We start from the raw sequence: 17,695 nt of genomic DNA, 5'->3' as shown, positions 1-17,695 counted from the left end.
TTTAATATTGTCTTTTTGCACTCAAGTGACATGGATATTGAACTGCATAGTAGTTGTTCATTCTGTTTATCAGGTACGGTACAGCCTGATGCAGGACCCAAATGATGCATACATGCATTTCAACATTGACGAGGTGTCCGGTGTGATCACCACCCGCAGCCAGTTCGACCGGGAAGAACAAAGTGTCTACTACATCAAGGTCAAGGCTGTTGATGGGAAAAACTCAGATGCCCCGGGACACTTCCCAGAAAATACACCTAACAGTGGTTAGTGAAAGGGTTATACAAAGTCACATTTGTACTTGGGAGTTACTGGGTGCTTTACTTTCAATGTCCTTCATCTGAAAATTATGTCTAGATTTCGGCAATGACCTTGAACTTTAACTTATTTTGAATGTAACACTGTACTGGCATACAGTGTGCATTTAAATTGCCCATAATCATAATGCTTGTCAAGAATAGAATTTGTTCATACCAATGGTTACACTGAAAACAATACATAGTCATAATACCGGTATTCTTTAGAATTGATGTGATAGGTCTGCTGACATGGAATTAATGATCATATACTTTAATTTTAGTAGTATGAATATTTCTTATTCAGTTTTCACCATTTTTTCAGCGACTGCATCTGTGCAAGTGATGATATCAGACAAGAACGACAACCCTCCATACTTCATCAAGGACAGCTGGGAGATCACAGTCCCGGAACGCCGGCCTGACAGTAACAGCGCCATCATCACTGTGGTCGCAACCGACAAGGACAAGGGTATGTGGTTGATGGGTTATAGCTGTGCGGTGAATATTATCATTAACATTCCTTTTGATCATGGTCAACCCATTAACTTCGTAAAAACACTGTTACTAAAAAATAACATAAATTGTTTTACAACCAAGACATTTCACATTTAATGACTATCATCTATAATCAGAATTAATGTAAAAGTTCACGGACTTGTACTGATTAACTTCATTATTTGTTTCTAATTAAGTGACATAAAATAGAGTGTGGTAGACTCAATTAATGTGAAATCATTAATGTTCGTGGGGCATTAATGTTCGTGGTTTTTCGTGGGTTTGGTTATCCACAAATTCAAGATCCCACAAAATAAAGACCCTTTATTCACTTTTTCAGTTGCCTTGTTATGTATATACTCTAGTATCTTCTTTACGGAGATCGCAGTATACAGCGGTATATAGCATAAATACCGAACTCACTGTATATCTTACCATTATCATTTTGTAAATATATCTGCTTTTAACAAATAATAAACCAAATCATTCATTGTGTTTTTTTTTATGAACCAAATGACAGAAACGCATGCTGTAACGTGTGCTGTTCATGAAAATCTCCAGGTTTACAAGTTGTGCGTGTTTAGTGTTGGTCCTCCATTTTTTTTCTTTAATGAAATATTTAATCGATTACATTGATTGTTTACTCAAATATACCTTCTGAGTGTTTTTACAGTTTGCAAAATTCTTAATTGGTATTCAATAGCTTCGCCTATCTATATCTTTGATCAGGGTGCATCATCTTTTAAGAACCTAACTTCCAATTAAAGCGATAATTGACATGGGTTTATGGACTAATTGGCATGTCGTACCACTATCGTGAGTGTCATAAACCGTGTGACATAGTAGACAGAAATCACTAGCCCAGCGCGTGGTGATTATGTAGACAACTAAGGACATTCGCAGTTTCAGATTTTTTTTCAAAATTGAAAAACCACGAATTCAAGTACCCACGAAAATGTTATTTATCGGAAAACCACGAAATTTCATGACAACGAATATAAATGATTTCACAGTATATTGGAAACCACACTTGATAATGTTACAAAGCAAAACACTGCATTTTAAATTGAATTTGCAACCATAAACTGGAGAAATAATTCCTAAAAATCGTTATTTATTAAAGGGTCTGGTATGTATATTCATGTTCATATTTTGTTTGTTGTCCACATACTCCAGTTTTTACTCTCAGATAGTCTCTGTCTGTGTAGAGTTTTGTTTACGCATGTCATTCACTCTCATTTCAGTGTCATATTCGAGTGTTGTCATTCACTCTCATTTCAGTGTCATGTTCGAGTGTTGTCATTCACTCTCATTTCAGTGTCATATTCGAGTGTTGTCATTCACTCTCATTTCAGTGTCATATTCGAGTGTTGTCATTCACTCTCATTTTAGTGTCATGTTCGAGTGTTGTCATTCACTCTCATTTCAGTGTCATATTGGAGTGTTGTCATTCACTCTCATTTCAGTGTCATTCATATTGGGTGTTTTCATTCATTCTCATATATTTGTCATATTTGAGTGCTGTCATTCACTCTCATTTCAGTGTCTTCATCACATTGTCATCATTTTCATTTTGTTTTTGTGTCCATGTTAGCCAGGTGTAGTTAGAAATAGGGTTTTATCAACAAGGCTCATACAAGATAATGCATAGTTCATGAAATAAAGTTTATTACATCATTTAATAATTACAATATAAATGCTAGAGCATATCTTTCATTTTTATCAAGCAGTTCTGTAAGGTTGTCATTCAGAAAACATACTTATTTTTTTTCAAGCTTCAAGGAATATTTGATACTGTACAATTAACTAGGAATAAGATGATGTTCTTCAATTATCCTTGATCAGAGATTAACTTGTTTTGCTTTTCAATACAATTTCTTCAATATGTTATCCAGAAGACACGCTGTCATACACAATCACCGAGGGCAACCTGAACAACGTGTTTGGGATCAAACAGAAGACTGGAGACATCTATGTTGCCAAGACACTTGACTATGAAACTCCGCCCACTGTAAGTAGAGCCAGTGGCTGCCATGCTGTGGTATGTTGCGAATTTTAGTTAAAATATCAACTTACAGTACCCCAATAATTGAGGTCGTACGATGTGCAAGTTGGTTTTGAATATTGATGGTCCACGCCAGATATAAAGCCCTAATTATAGTTAAACATAATGGTAGGAATTAAAAGCTGGATCGCTATTTATTGTCACTCTGTATTTCTAGAAAAGTTCTTACATTGTTAATATCTCACCTGCAGGAATACAAGTTGCGCGTGATAGTACAGGATGGGAGGTTCGAGGGGTCGACCGAGGTGATCGTCAAGGTAACAGATGTCAATGACAACGCCCCTGAGTTCTCACAGAAAGTGTACGAGGTAAACTCTGTTGTGGAGGAAAGGGTGCCTCCACCTGGTGGACAGCTGCTCGTGCAGGTGAGGACAAAACTGTAATACAATTAAAGACGAAATAAATTCTGAAGATTTCGAAAACCTGTTCTTATACAAGTTCTGACATACCTTTTAAAGCTTAATTAATCAAATTAAACTTTCGGAAGCATTTTGAAACCTATTCTTTCACCAGTTAAGACATACATTTTATAGCTTAATTCAATTTAATAAAATTTGAAGTATTTTGAAATATGATCAAATTATGATTAAGCTGTTAATTTTGCATGCTTTGAATGTTAAGGTAATGACTATTTGATCAAGGCATAATTAATTTACAGGTGTCAGCCACAGACAAAGATGTGAGTCGAGATAGTAACTTCCGATACTCCATATCCGGGGAAGGTACTGATCCAAACAACCCCACATTCAAGATCGAACCAGACACAGGCAGGGTCTTTCTGCTTAAACCCCTGGACCGCGATTTACCATCGGGACGTGATGTGTACCAGTTTAACGTTCTTGCCGAGGACGAGCCCAGCACTGCCAATGCCCTGACAGGGTTCTCGTATGTGAAGGTGAAACCACAGGATATCAATGACAACGCCCCTGTCTTCAAGGAGAGCGACCTACAGGGAGCCGTGCCTGAACACTCTGATAAAGGTACTAACTTTGTATCAACCAAATAAAAGGCTGGAAATAATTTCAATTCCACTAAGTTTATATCTATAGTAATTCAGCGGGCTATTTATCATGTTTATTCCCTGATTGTAGAAATTATATATATTTATCAAGTTTAAGAAAGAGTTTTGTCATCACTGGGGTTTCAGTGTCATATTCTGGTGTTGTCATTCACTCTAATTGTCATCTGTTAATGTTTAAATTTTCATCCATTGAAAAACTTAAAAATAAATAAATTCATAGTAGATTAAATGTCTTGATACAAAAAAGCAACAGATGATAAAAGTACATGTAACGGTTGCCGATAAATGCGTAATTTTTTAACATGACTGTTTTTTTCATTTTCCCAGACCATTCAGTGATGACTATAGTAGCAACAGACTATGACGCCGGTGACAACGGCACGGTTATATATGAGATTGATGCCTATGGAAACCCACCAGCTGCACCCACCGGGGAATACCTGTTCAAGATCAATAGTAACGGCCTCATCAAGACAAACCTCAACAACTCGCTGGACCGTGAGAAGACATCAGTGTATTACCTGCCAATCGTTGCCAAAGACAAGGGCGCAGAACAGAGGAAGAGTACAGCCACAGCCACCATCAGCATACTTGACATTAACGACCAGAAACCACAGTTCATTGATGTAGGTGGCTGCTTGATTGGCAAAAATATTTCATGTTCAGTTATTGCTTTGAGCTTCTTTGTAGCTCTGATTTGTTACAGCTTTTCAAGATCTTGTAAACTGCCATCATCACATTGAAACATATTCAGGTGTTGTTTTTGTTTACTTTATGAATAATTGGAGTAAACAGCTTACTTTTATGTAAACATTTACCTTGTGTTCATAAAATGCTGATGTTAATATGAGTTATTGCAATCATCAATTTTCAATATCGTATGAAGATAATGAATGCATTTAATTTTCCTTTGCAGAAAATCTACAAAGTGACAATGTCTGAAAATCAGAAGACAGGCCCAGTAAAGACTGTGACTGCTATAGATCGGGACATTGATGAGAATGCCAGACTCACCTACACATTGAAGGACAGCGATAGGACGTACTTCTTCATAGAGACCATCCCTCCCAATGCTGGAGTGTTGAAAGTCTTCAGGGTGTGTGCACTCACACTGTTACACTCAAGAATATCTTGTGTCAACACAAGATGATTTATTCATTCCAATATTGCTTTTTCATTTTGTAATTTACATCAATGTTCTTCATACTTAAAAACTTATTTGTGTGAATCTGACAGTACCGTAAGTGTCCTACAGATTGTCTTCAGTAATAAAGATTGATCAGTGTTTCTTTCATTTGCAGGAGGTGGATTATGAGAAGGTGAGATTCTTCAACTTGACAGTGTACGTCCAGGACAGTGACCCCTCCCACCGGGACGTGGCCTACATCGAGGTTACTGTGGAAGACTATAATGATAACGCCCCCGTATTTGACCCCAAGGTCATGAACATTCGACATCGAGAGAACATCCCCATAGGGACCAGTCTATGGAATTGTAGCGCCACAGACAAGGATGATGGCATCAATAAGGACTTTCAGTAAGTCGGAGTTGCGTATTTTACATGCTTATTTAATAATAAGTGTTGTTGTTTTACAGGTATCCATTTTCTTTAAAAAAATCAGTATTTGCTTTAGTAATGGCATTGATCATCCAGGAATTTATATATTTCCAGCAAAGTAAAATTTGGTGATAAGTTAAAGCTTGTTGTAAAATCTTAAGTATTAATACAATGTTTAAGTCTTACACAAATGTAAACCAAGTGTTTAAGTCTGTGTCAACACCACCAGGTACAAGATTGACCGTCGTACGGACCCAGGTCGACGGTTCACAGTGACATCCAATTGTGAGGTTACGGTAAAGCGGGGCCTCGATGGGCAGACCCTTGATAGAGAGGCCCTGGTGGGGTCAGAGGATGAGAAATACGAGGTTCATGTGCTCGCTGTAGACAAAGGTTAGAAAATTGTAGAGAGTTCTTTAAAGTGACAATGTTTTACAGAACAGTTTCTGTTAGAAACAAAGCGCCTTTGATAAATAAAGATTATGTTAAAAGTTTTTCTCTATTTTTTGTACTTAATAAATTTCCTATAAGTTTCACGTATTGTCAGTAAAATTTAAATTAAGAGGACTTGGTAAAAATGGTGAATTTAAAATTATTTTTTGACATACTCATGGTACACAACTTGGATCATTTTTGGTTGTAATGAAAAGCATTCAAAGTCAAGTTGCTGAACATTGGTGTTTTCCAGGCTACCCTCCCCAGACAGGTACAGCCACCCTCAGGATATTTGTGGATGATGTGAATGACAACGCCCCACAGCTTGTGTATGATGGAGTACCAATGGTGATGGAGCTGGAGGACCCTCCACGGTTTGTGGTTGCATTCAGCGCCGTTGACCCCGACACTCCTCAGTATGGGGCACCATTCCAGTTCTCTCTGCCACCATGTGATGAAAACCCAACCTGCAACAATGGGGACTTAGACTTTACCATGGATTTCCTACCAAGTAGGTTATAATGGTTTATGGCAGTAAATGTAATCTTGGAAGTATCTGTGTACATGTTTGTTGTGTACTTGTAGTTGTAGAGACCAGATGTAAGATGAGAAATTTCTGCTTCTTTGGTCCGGTCTGTTTTTTATATCTTTCGAAATGCTCCAATATAATTGAATGTTCATGTTTTTGACATATTTTCTTTATTTAAAGGTTTTTTACACATTCATTTGGATTTATTCATCCTGGAATATAGCACCTCTCTAAAGAAATGAGTGCTTACTACTTTGGATAATTACTGGAGTGGCCATACTTAATTTAATTTCTTAATCATAGTTTCTTGTAAAATGGCGAACAGCAATTTCAGGTAATGGTCTGGAGTTCAGAGAATTGTATTTGTTGTAGTTATTTGCAACCCTGATTGTTGAAGAGTTCCATGCATGATGACCACCTAACTGTTATCAAATTACCACTGTTCCTATGCTTGAAACAATACATGTATATTGATTCTTTCAAATGAAGCTGGAACCTGCTATGTAGTATGTGAAACAAACCATACACATCCATATTACTTTATAGATGGTGACAATGGAAGGGGTAGTGGGTTTGTTACGGCCATGAAGAAGTTTTACCGAGAGAAGCAGAAGTACCACTACCTTCCTATCATCATATCTGACATGAGGGGAACTGGCAGTCAGCTCAGTAAAACAGGAACTAGCACACTCACTATAGAGATTGGTGACAAAAACAACCACCCACATAGTGATGGCTATAAAGAGATCTTCATGTATAAATATGACTTCAAAGGTGAGACACGTACATAATACTGAGTACATTGACAAATTAACAAATTGTTTAGTGTTTGGCTGATTTTTATGTCAAGTAAAATATGCTAGCATTTCGACATAGTACATTATTTTGAAAGAAGTTTTCTTCTAACAAGTATGGAGTTCAATTCATAACATGGAAAGTGTATTAAAAGAATGCATGTACTTGAAAATGATCTCTTGTAAGATATGCCACAATTATTAAAAAACACAATATTAAAAGTGTCAGTGCAGTGATGTGGTTTAACTGCCTGTGAAAGTAGCAGTAGAATGAACCACTGTCTACATAGTGGTAGTCTACATGATGGTAACATGTTGTATATGGCAAGATGTTGTCATGTAGGTGTAACAGATGATCGGGAATGTGTACACCCTGGACCTGACTATATATTGTCTATCCCCACTGCAGGTGTTACAGATGATCTTGTGATCGGGAATGTGTACACCCCGGACCTGACTATATATTGTCTTTCCCCTCTGCAGGTGTTACAGATGATCTTGTGATCGGGAGTGTGTACGTCCCAGACCCGACTATATATTGTCTATCCCCACTGCAGGTGTAACAGATGATCTTGTGACTGGGAATGTGTATGCCCTGGACATAACTATATATTGTCTTTCCCCACTGCAGGTGTTACGGGTGATCTAGTGATCGGGAATGTGTACGCCCCATACCTGACTATATATTGTCTATCCCCACTGCAGCTGATCTAGTGATTGGGAATGTGTACACCCTGGACCTGACATTATATTGTCTATCCCCACTGCAGGTGTAACGGGTGATCTAGTGATCGGAAATGTGTACGCCCCATACCTGACTATATATTGTCTATCCCCTCTGCAGCTGATCTAGTGATTGGGAATGTGTACACCCCGGACCTGACTATATATTGTCTATCCCCACTGCAGGTGTTACAGATGAACTTGTGATCGGGAATGTGTACACCCCATACCTGACTATATATTATCTATCCCCACTGCAGGTGTTATGGGTGATCTTGTGATTGGGAATGTGTACGCCCTTGACATGACTATATATTGTCTATCCCCACTGCAGGTGTTACAGATGATCTTGTGATTGGGAATGTGTACGCCCTGGACCTGACTATATATTATCTATCCCAACTGCAGGTGTTACAGATGATCTTGTGATTGGGAATGTGTACGCCCTGGACCTGACTATATATTGTCTATCCCCACTGCAGGTGTTACAGATGATCTAGTGATCGGGAATGTGTACGCCCTGGACCTGACATTATATTGTCTTTCCCCACTGCAGGTGTTACAGATGATCTTGTGATTGGGAATGTGTACGCCCTGGACCTGACTATATATTTTCTTTCCCCACTGCAGGTGTTACAGATGATCTAGTGATCGGGAATGTGTACACCCTGGACCTGACATTATATTGTCTATCCCCACTGCAGGTGTTACAGATGATCTTGTGATTGGGAATGTGTACGCCCTGGACCTGACTATATATTGTCTATCCCCACTGCAGGTGTTACAGATGATCTTGTGATCGGGAATGTGTACACCCTGGACATGACTATATATTGTCTATCCCCACTGCAGGTGTTACAGATGATCTTGTGATTGGGAATGTGTACGCCCTGGACCTGACTATATATTATCTATCCCCACTGCAGGTGTTACAGGTGATCTAGTGATTGGGAGTGTGTACGCCCTGGACCTGACTATATATTGTCTTTCCCCACTGCAGGTGTTACAGATGATCTAGTGATTGGGAATGTGTACGCCCTGGACCTGACTATATATTATCTATCCCCACTGCAGGTGTAACAGGTGATCTAGTGATTGGGAGTGTGTACGCCCTGGACATGACTATATATTGTCTTTCCCCACTGCAGGTGTTACAGATGATCTAGTGATTGGGAGTGTGTACGCCCTGGACCTGACTATATATTATCTATCCCCACTGCAGGTGTAACAGGTGATCTAGTGATTGGGAATGTGTACGCCCTGGACATGACTATATATTGTCTTTCCCCACTGCAGGTGTTACAGATGATCTAGTGATCGGGAGTGTGTACGCCCCAGACCTGGATGACTGGGATGTGGTGGATAAGCACTACTATTTCTACAGTCCGCCCGAAATGGCCAGGTTCTTTAGGTAACACAGTTTGCCAAGGTTAACATTTTTGGGCCTTGTTAATTTAAAACAAATTTGAAGTTCATTGGAATGTCACAAACAGGAATAAGTTGATTCACTTGAGCAGCAAATGTTTACCTGGCCCTGTTGAAAAGGCATAAATATGTTTTGTACTTACGGTAGTAATTTAAAGGCAATGTTTAGCTGTTGTTCACATTATTAAGGAGAAATTCATGTACAAAGGTAGTACCTTTGAATGATAGTTAATAATTGAAACTACAAAAGGATTACATCTTAAGAATTTGCAGGTAAACATGCTCATGAAAAATATAAAAGCTTCTTTGCTGTAGTCACCTTTTTGGGCCTTGTTAATTTAAAACAAATTTGAAGTTCATTGGAATGTCACAAACAGGAATAAGTTGATTCACTTGAGCAGCAAATGTTTACCTGGCCCTGTTGAAAAGGCATAAATATGTTTTGTACTTACGGTAGTAATTTAAAGGCAATGTTTAGCTGTTGTTCACATTATTAAGGAGAAATTCATGTACAAAGGTAGTACCTTTGAATGATAGTTAATAATTGAAACTACAAAAGGATTACATCTTAAGAATTTGCAGGTAAACATGCTCATGAAAAATATAAAGGCTTCTTTGCTGTAGTCACCTGGGGTAAGAAGAGCCCGCTCAACCTTAGTTGTACATGATTTGGACTTGTATTCCTGAAGAGCAGGACAAATTTAAGCAGAGATGATCGTATTGTAGGACCCTTTAAAACTGTTAAACTGTTGACTATTCCAGTATTGACTATGATGATGGCCTGATCAGGATGAACAAGGACACGCCCCCTGGAGTGTATGACTTCAAGGCGAAGGTTCACGACTATGTGGTGTTCACGCACATCAACGCAACCGCGTCTGTACGAGTCATTGTGGAGGAAATCACGGATGATGCCATCTTCAGCTCCGGATCACTCCGGTTTATAGGTAGATTATTTTTGTCTTGATTTCTACTTTGATATTAAAAATGCTATGATGTGATGGAAGTTGCATAGAATGATAATTACCTTACTTGCACAAAAAAAGTATCTTCTCATTCTGTCATTTCAATGATGATGATGATGATGATGATGATGATGATGATGATGCATATTCCTTGCCATTCTTGGATCAATACTATTCCTTGACAACAGGCACAGTTTGAATCTCTGTTCTTTATAATACAGGAATGACGGCAGAGGAGTTTATCACACAGCCGAACAATGGCAAGAGTCCATATGAGAAGTTTAAGACCCTGCTAGCAAGCAAACTGAGTGTGCCTCAGCGTAATGTAGCCATATTCAGCGTGATGAACGGCCAGGGCAGGGAGTATGTTGAGATACGCTATGCCGCCCATGGCTCACCATACTACCCTCCCAGCAAACTTGACGGCATCATTGCCCTAGACAAGGACCAGGTCAGCTCTCTAGAACTGTGAAATTATTCATGGGAATTTATGAAATAAGAATAATAAAAACATTGTATGACATTAAAGATTTAATTAATTGGCATGACAGGAGTTATTGCAATGTTTTCAAAAATAGCTATAAGATTCTAGACATGTTTTGTAGTGAGGAACGTTAAAATTGAAGAAACAGGCAACAATGTGATCTAAATCATGATATAGCATATAATGTGACAGCATAAACTTGCTATTGAAAGAATATAACTGTTGTGGCAAAAACTTAAAACCCAAACAGCTAGTAAGTATGGAATAAGATGTTAAAGCTGTTTGGTGGTGCATTATATTTTTTTCTTATTTGTTTGTTTCCCTTTGTTATACCCCCATGCCACGTCAGGTCATGTCCAATCCTGTCCCAAAATCTTGTGTCAGATATAGCTATGAAAGTGTTTTGGTGAGTATAGAAATTGATTACCTGCAGTTTTTATGACAATTCACATTGAAGAGTTATGGTCCTTAATAACGCAAAAAATGGTCTGAAACATTTTGTGATGCATGATTCTCCCAAATAATGGCACCTACACAGTCATGTGAAACTTCATAGTTGGTCAGCATTGTTTGTTGAGCACCTTATATGTCTAACAATTCCATTGACAAGACTGTGATAGCTCTGGTTTTCTATTCTGTCCCCGTTTTCAGTTTGCCAAGGACGCTGGTATCAAGATCATCATGGTGAATGTTGACATGTGTCTACAAGAGACATGCGAGTCTGGCGGCTGTTCTAACATCCTCAAGGTGGCAGACACCCCAAACTATGTCAATGCTAATGGCACTTCATTTGTGGGTGTGGGCACATCAGTGGTGGCTGAGTGTGTCTGTGCGGCTACAGATTTCTCGGCCCCTGTTGGGTGTTCCCCGACCTACTGTCTGAATGGAGGACAGTGCATGAAGGACGAATGGGGGGATATCAGGTGGGTAGATCTAAAATCATGCTGAGGTGGTTTAATTATTGTTTGGTTTAAACATATTTATTTCATGAAAATATACAAGTGACAACATAATTATATTACATTCTAAATATTAAAGAATTTTAAAAGCTTATACAGATCATGAATCTTCTTCTGTAGTTGAATATACTAATGTGGTTGTCTTTCAAGGATAAGTGCATTCATAAATAATTCAAAATATGTCATACTGAATTATTGTTTTTATTGATAGTTTTAAAAGTTAGATTTGAAAGAACAATACATATCTAGTTAAACTCATATCAGTTTGTTTTTAGCTCTTCGAATTGTTCTCTCATGCAATGTATCTGCTTCTGCACCTTTGTTCAGTATATTTTGTGTAGATCAGTGTTTTATTTTTGGGATCATTCTTAAATGCTGTTTGGACAAAGGCAAGATAATATGAATTAAACAGGACATATTATTTCATTCAGATGTGTTAACTGCCCAGAGGGATTTGACGGTCCCCGTTGTCAGATGACGCGACACAGCTTATCTAAAGGTTACGCCCTGTACGCCCCTCTCTCCCAGTGTGAGGAAAGCGTGACCAGCATAGAGTTCATCGCAAAAGATCCGAACGGCCTCATTTTCTACAACGGTCCTGTTGATGAATTAGGTATTGATGACCCGACAGATTATATCGCCCTGTCGCTGGTGGACGGTTACCCGGAATTACAGGTGGACCATGGGTCAGGTGTTTTGACATTAACTGTGGATGGCCGTGACCAGAAAGGGGAACGCTACCTCCAGAAACTAGACGATGGACGTTGGCATCACATTGACATCATCAGAAAGGGAAAGGTGATAGATTTTGATATACAATTCAATTTACCCCCTCAAAAAAACACATTTAGATGTATGATTCTAATAAAACAATCTGTATGATTGATTGTGATTCATTAAATTGATTGATTTAAAGTCTGGAAATTGAAATTCTTTAGATATTGTTAACACCAGCTGAAAGTCAGTAAAACAGTACATTCAGTAAATGGGCTATCTATCTTCCAGACTGTGACCCTGACAGTTGACCGGTGTGACATGCTGGATGTAAACCTGATACAGGACTCAGCTGTTGACCGCTCCCCATGCGAGGTGACTGGCTCTTCTCCGGGGGACAACATGTTCCTCAATGTGAACGCCATGTTACAACTGGGCGGGAGGTACGCCACACCCTCGTACCCGACTGCTGTGAGGGGAAACAGATACCAGGGATGTGTACGCAACCTCGTACACAATGGACAGGTACAGGTTTTGGTGATGTTCAACTTTTATTTTTGATGATTTGCAGCATTAAAGATTTATTAGGGTGTTAAAGCTTCATGCAGGTAACTGATTAGGACATTGGCCTTGTCAGATCTTAAACATTTACATACACTTCAACCTCAACTGTTGTAAGATGTAAATTTTATTTTATGTCAGATAACAGTCTTTGAAATCTAGTGAAATGTGCACATGCACTAATTTACGGACAATAATATATTAAAACAAATCGGGTGAATAACCCATTACTTTTCAGTTGAATTTAAGTGAAAAAAAATCTTTTTGAATCCATTGCAGCTATACGACTTGTACACAGGCCCATATTCAAAGGGAGAGAACCATGAAAATGGCTGTAGTGATGAGGATGAAGTATGCGGAGTTAGCAGCCCTGGGGGTCCGCTTTGTGGGCCTCACGGCATCTGTGAACTTACCGACATGATCAATGCCCAGTACAAGTGTACTTGTAAGCCGGGATACAGGCCTGCAGGAAACGGGAACCAGGCCTGTACTAAAGGTGAGTAGGGATCAACAGAGGGTATATTCTTATGCTCTTATTATCACGGTCATTTGATAGGAATTAACTCCTGCTTTGGTGTCATATGACCTGAACTACATTTAGTGACAGTTTAAAAATGTCAGAATATCTCCAAAGGCCGAAATAGACAAAAGTTGGACATCTTACCAGTAGATTTGATAAAAAAAAAATTGAGTACAAAAAACATGCCAATAAAAGTACCCAAACGACAAAAAATCAAATGAATGTGGATTTTGTTACAGAGACAGCAATCCGAGACCTTAAGTTGTCCAGCTTCCTGGGTTGGACATTGAAGCACCAGTTCCTGAACGCTGACCTGACCACACGTCAGACAGAGATACAGGTGCGGTTCCGTACACGCGACCCGGACGGTATACTGCTCCACCTACCCAGCAATACACAGGAGTTTATCACACTTGAGGTAGGTGATCTAGTGCAGTTGACTTATAGTAAATTGTACTCTTCCTTTTCATTGGTCGTTTGTTGTTGTTATAATTATAATAAAGCTGCGGTACATAAAAAATCCAAAATTCTTGCTTTTAAAATCACATTCGATTATAGTATTTTTATAAGTTAGTGTTAATCTTGTTTCCAAAATATATCTTGAACCAGATATAACTGAATTGTTGCATTTAAAATTACATCAGTTTATAGTATTCTTATAAAGATTTTTGTTTCTGAATAATAATTCTAGCAGATGAGACTGGGATTCCAGTGAAAAAGGGTATGTTATTATTGTGATTCTACTCCTTGATATATTTGACTAGTTGGTACAAGGCCGTGTCCAGTTACTGTACAACCTGGGAGGCTCAAGCGGGGAGTCTGTCCTCTCTCTCACCGAGGCCCGTGCCAGTAACGGCCAGTGGCACACGGTGCACATGCGGCGTATTGGACGCTGGTTTGAGCTCAAGATGGACGGGGGTGAGGGTCGGTACCGGAATGAGACATGGGGTAGCCTTGGTGGCAGGGAGCTGATTCAGATAGACATGTACGGGATTGTTAGCGGGGCCAACGTCGTGTTCAGGACAAAGCCTGTCGTGCACAGTCAGGACCTCAATGAGAGTAAGTGGGGCACTCCGTACTGTAACAAACTTTTGAAAAAATTCATAAAGAGAATTATTTATTTTTTTATTGACAATTTCTTGTTTGCTTGTATTTATCTGTTTATTTATCTGTGTGTCATATTTAACCTGTGGATCTTGTTTCAATTGCATGACAAATGCATGTTTCTCAATTTTCAGCATGTATTACTGATGTCCGTCTGAACGGGAAGTGGTTTCCAATGGTTCGGTCTGAGAATGAGCGTAGCGAGACAGCCACACTGGAGTATGAGTATCATGTGGAGAATGACTGTGTACGGGAGGATTGTGCAGGAGTTATCTGCCCCAGTGGAAGCCCATTCTCAGCCGTGTGCTTCCCTCTGTGGGGAATACATGAATGCAGGTATGGATGATATTATGAAAATTATGTTACACAGTATCATGCGTTGCATGTCTTTCAAATCATACATAATCTTAAACCTTAAATTTTTAATAAAGAAAGTAAAGCTCTGGAATTATTTCCTGAAGATTTCAAAACATTACCACAGTCAAAAGAGTGAGAACTTAAGGCAGAGATCAAGATAGACCTTTTGCATAAATGAATGTTGAAGGATACAGCACATACCTGTATCATGAAATTGGACTAATTATTAATATATGTCCATACCTCAAAGGTCAAGGTCATGCTAAGATCATGCTTAGAGGTTAATAATTATGGAATTCTGCATATATGAGCTTATAAAATAGGCGTCATATCCGGGTCGTACTTTTGTCATGCATGAGGGAATTCTAAAATAACATGGCGCAAGTGTTTGGCACATAAAGGCAGTATGTCAGATGCGACATTATCCAGTTCCTTATCTAACCGTATATCATGTGCAAATCCCAGGCCCTTAGCTCTAAGTACATTGCTCCCCACACTTGACATCAATAATCATAGGATCCTGCATATAATTTACTAATTTATATAGTTTTTCAGCATTCTTCCTGAATGTAGCTTTATTTTATTGATCTATCTGGCACTTTAGGGGCATTCATCACCTACAGTGACAATAGCACATTGCCATGTTCTCTTCATCCATATGGATGTTTCTCAGGTGTCGTCTGGGCCAGTACCCTAGTGGGTACAACTGTTTCCCCATCGACTATTGTGAGCGGGACACGCCATGTTTTGAGGACGCAGAGTGCATCACAAAGGCCTACCCAGACAACTTCACCTGTGTATGTCCGCCCAGATGGACTGGGCGACTGTGTGACATCCAGGGCCCTGGACCTGTCGTGATGGCCGGGCTCACTACCAGCTTCATCATCATCATTATCATCAGTATATTTGTCATCCTAGGTAAGGGTGCTTACTTGAACCAATAAACAAATGATTCTTGTTCACTATTGAAAAAAATAAAATATTTTGTTAACTTGTTTGTTGTACAAGAAGTGTTAACTGCGACTATTTCTTTCCAAATTTGAGAAAAAAATGTTTGAGCTCTATATATCGAAAGAAGTTGATGGATTGATTAATTTCGCTTGCAATTAAATGTTGCACTGGTGCACATTTCAAGAAGTTGCTATTTTCCAAACTGCCTCTCTTGGCATGAAGTGTTTTACCAAATGAATTTACTTTTCATCAGAACTTGAAAGTTTTGGAATAAAGTAAATGAAATGTAAAGCATTAATTGATAGCGATGATGACCAAACACATTTGATAGACCAATAAATCTGTGACCAGTTGTTCCCTTATTTTCTCCCTTGACAAACAAGTATGTTTGAAAATTATTCAAGACATGAATAATTATTTAACGGAAAGTGGTTGATGACAATATGTTTTCTTACACATTTAAAGAACTTAAATCCATAGGTCTGAATCTTGGCCCCCTTTGAAATGTATTATGCACCATTTTCTGTAACCACTGCCCTCCCAGGTCCGGGGAATAGGGGGGACTGTGACTTTCGGTCCAGCCACAAACTAAACTTTATTTGAGCTGTTTTGGCATTGCTTTGCTTGGAAAGATGACAGTGAGAACTTTTACACATACATTTTAACATATTGTTTTTTGATGATTATCTTCCCTTGGTAAAATTCATGAATAGTTAGTTTATTGTAAATGAAAAGATGTATATGAGTAAAATTCAAATCTATTAGCAACATTTTGCAATTGGCCCAGATTGGCATTGTCTCCCTAGTTGACTGTTAACATACCTACAAGTTGCTCCCATTGTCAAAGATACTTTCATTCTGGGTCCCTATCAAAGCCTGTGATGGCTTTTGTATTTTTGTAGAATTACCAGAATGTTTATATATTTCCCTGATTTTCTCCTTCAGTCATTGCCCTGCTGGTGTTCCTACTGATCCGGTACAAGCGTAGAACGGACCCCGAGAAGTACATCCTAGAAATTGACCCTGACGATGATATCCGGGAAAATGTGATGAACTACAACGAGGAGGGGGCAGGTATGTGGCTTCGTAAGTCAGGGGTTCTATAAGTGAGACAGCCTGAGGGATGTAAGCCAAGAACAAGAGTTTCGTTCCATAAATAATTTTCATTTCCATACACACCCCCCCCCCCCCCCCCATTATTATAATGTCTTGGTTGGGAGTAATATACATTTCACATGTAGTTTTACCATTTTTCATAAGGCTACCAGGCATTCCATCCATTGTTTGAATAAATCTGCTGTCACATGCATCTGCTATTTCTACTGCATTTTAAAAAACTTAAGTTGATTAAAAGATGTGTGAGATGCAAGTGAAAGTTGAATAATGCATAGAAATGATTGCTACTGAACAGAATAAAAGTTAAAAAACATATATGAGGATTAACGTTGTCATGTACAGGGGAAGAGGATGAGGATTGTTATGACATCAGCCGTCTCCGGAAACCGGACGAGATGGACACATTTAGACCAATCAACCGTAGACTCTATGGAAAAATAGGTACAGAACTTCATAAGTACAGTTCCAGTGGTTAGTGCTTTGGTGTGTGGAGAATATGTTGTCTTGTGCTTGTTTGGTTGATTTCATGTTTTGATTGGTACTTCCAGAACTTGAATGATTTAATTCTAACTGTATTAAGTGGGGTTTTTTCATACACAAGATTAACAACATTGATCCAA

At 38.8% G+C, this 17,695-nt stretch overlaps 1 protein-coding gene across 2 annotated transcripts in view; it reads left to right on the top strand.

The window, feature by feature from the left end:
• The window catches only part of LOC128242889 (neural-cadherin-like), a 58,415-nt gene that overhangs the window by 35,733 nt on the left and 4,987 nt on the right, over positions 1–17,695 (top strand). For both annotated transcript variants that reach the window (XM_052960291.1, XM_052960289.1), the window contains exons 14-37: positions 74–266; positions 622–768; positions 2,690–2,805; positions 3,051–3,224; positions 3,518–3,839; positions 4,208–4,506; positions 4,797–4,976; positions 5,182–5,417; positions 5,668–5,831; positions 6,127–6,384; positions 6,949–7,176; positions 9,216–9,330; positions 10,107–10,291; positions 10,531–10,760; positions 11,445–11,716; positions 12,184–12,550; positions 12,758–12,991; positions 13,307–13,523; positions 13,787–13,965; positions 14,312–14,606; positions 14,786–14,987; positions 15,682–15,926; positions 16,905–17,033; positions 17,418–17,516. In XM_052960291.1, coding sequence (XP_052816251.1) covers positions 74–266; positions 622–768; positions 2,690–2,805; positions 3,051–3,224; positions 3,518–3,839; positions 4,208–4,506; positions 4,797–4,976; positions 5,182–5,417; positions 5,668–5,831; positions 6,127–6,384; positions 6,949–7,176; positions 9,216–9,330; positions 10,107–10,291; positions 10,531–10,760; positions 11,445–11,716; positions 12,184–12,550; positions 12,758–12,991; positions 13,307–13,523; positions 13,787–13,965; positions 14,312–14,606; positions 14,786–14,987; positions 15,682–15,926; positions 16,905–17,033; positions 17,418–17,516 — 5,086 coding nt within the window. The remainder of the gene's footprint in view (positions 1–73; positions 267–621; positions 769–2,689; positions 2,806–3,050; positions 3,225–3,517; positions 3,840–4,207; positions 4,507–4,796; positions 4,977–5,181; positions 5,418–5,667; positions 5,832–6,126; positions 6,385–6,948; positions 7,177–9,215; positions 9,331–10,106; positions 10,292–10,530; positions 10,761–11,444; positions 11,717–12,183; positions 12,551–12,757; positions 12,992–13,306; positions 13,524–13,786; positions 13,966–14,311; positions 14,607–14,785; positions 14,988–15,681; positions 15,927–16,904; positions 17,034–17,417; positions 17,517–17,695) is intronic.

The sequence above is a fragment of the Mya arenaria genome, chromosome 8 (genome assembly GCF_026914265.1).
Source record: "Mya arenaria isolate MELC-2E11 chromosome 8, ASM2691426v1".
NCBI lineage: Eukaryota > Metazoa > Mollusca > Bivalvia > Myida > Myidae > Mya > Mya arenaria.
Note: the sequence above shows the minus strand (reverse complement) of the source record. Positions and strands in the feature narration are given on the sequence as shown.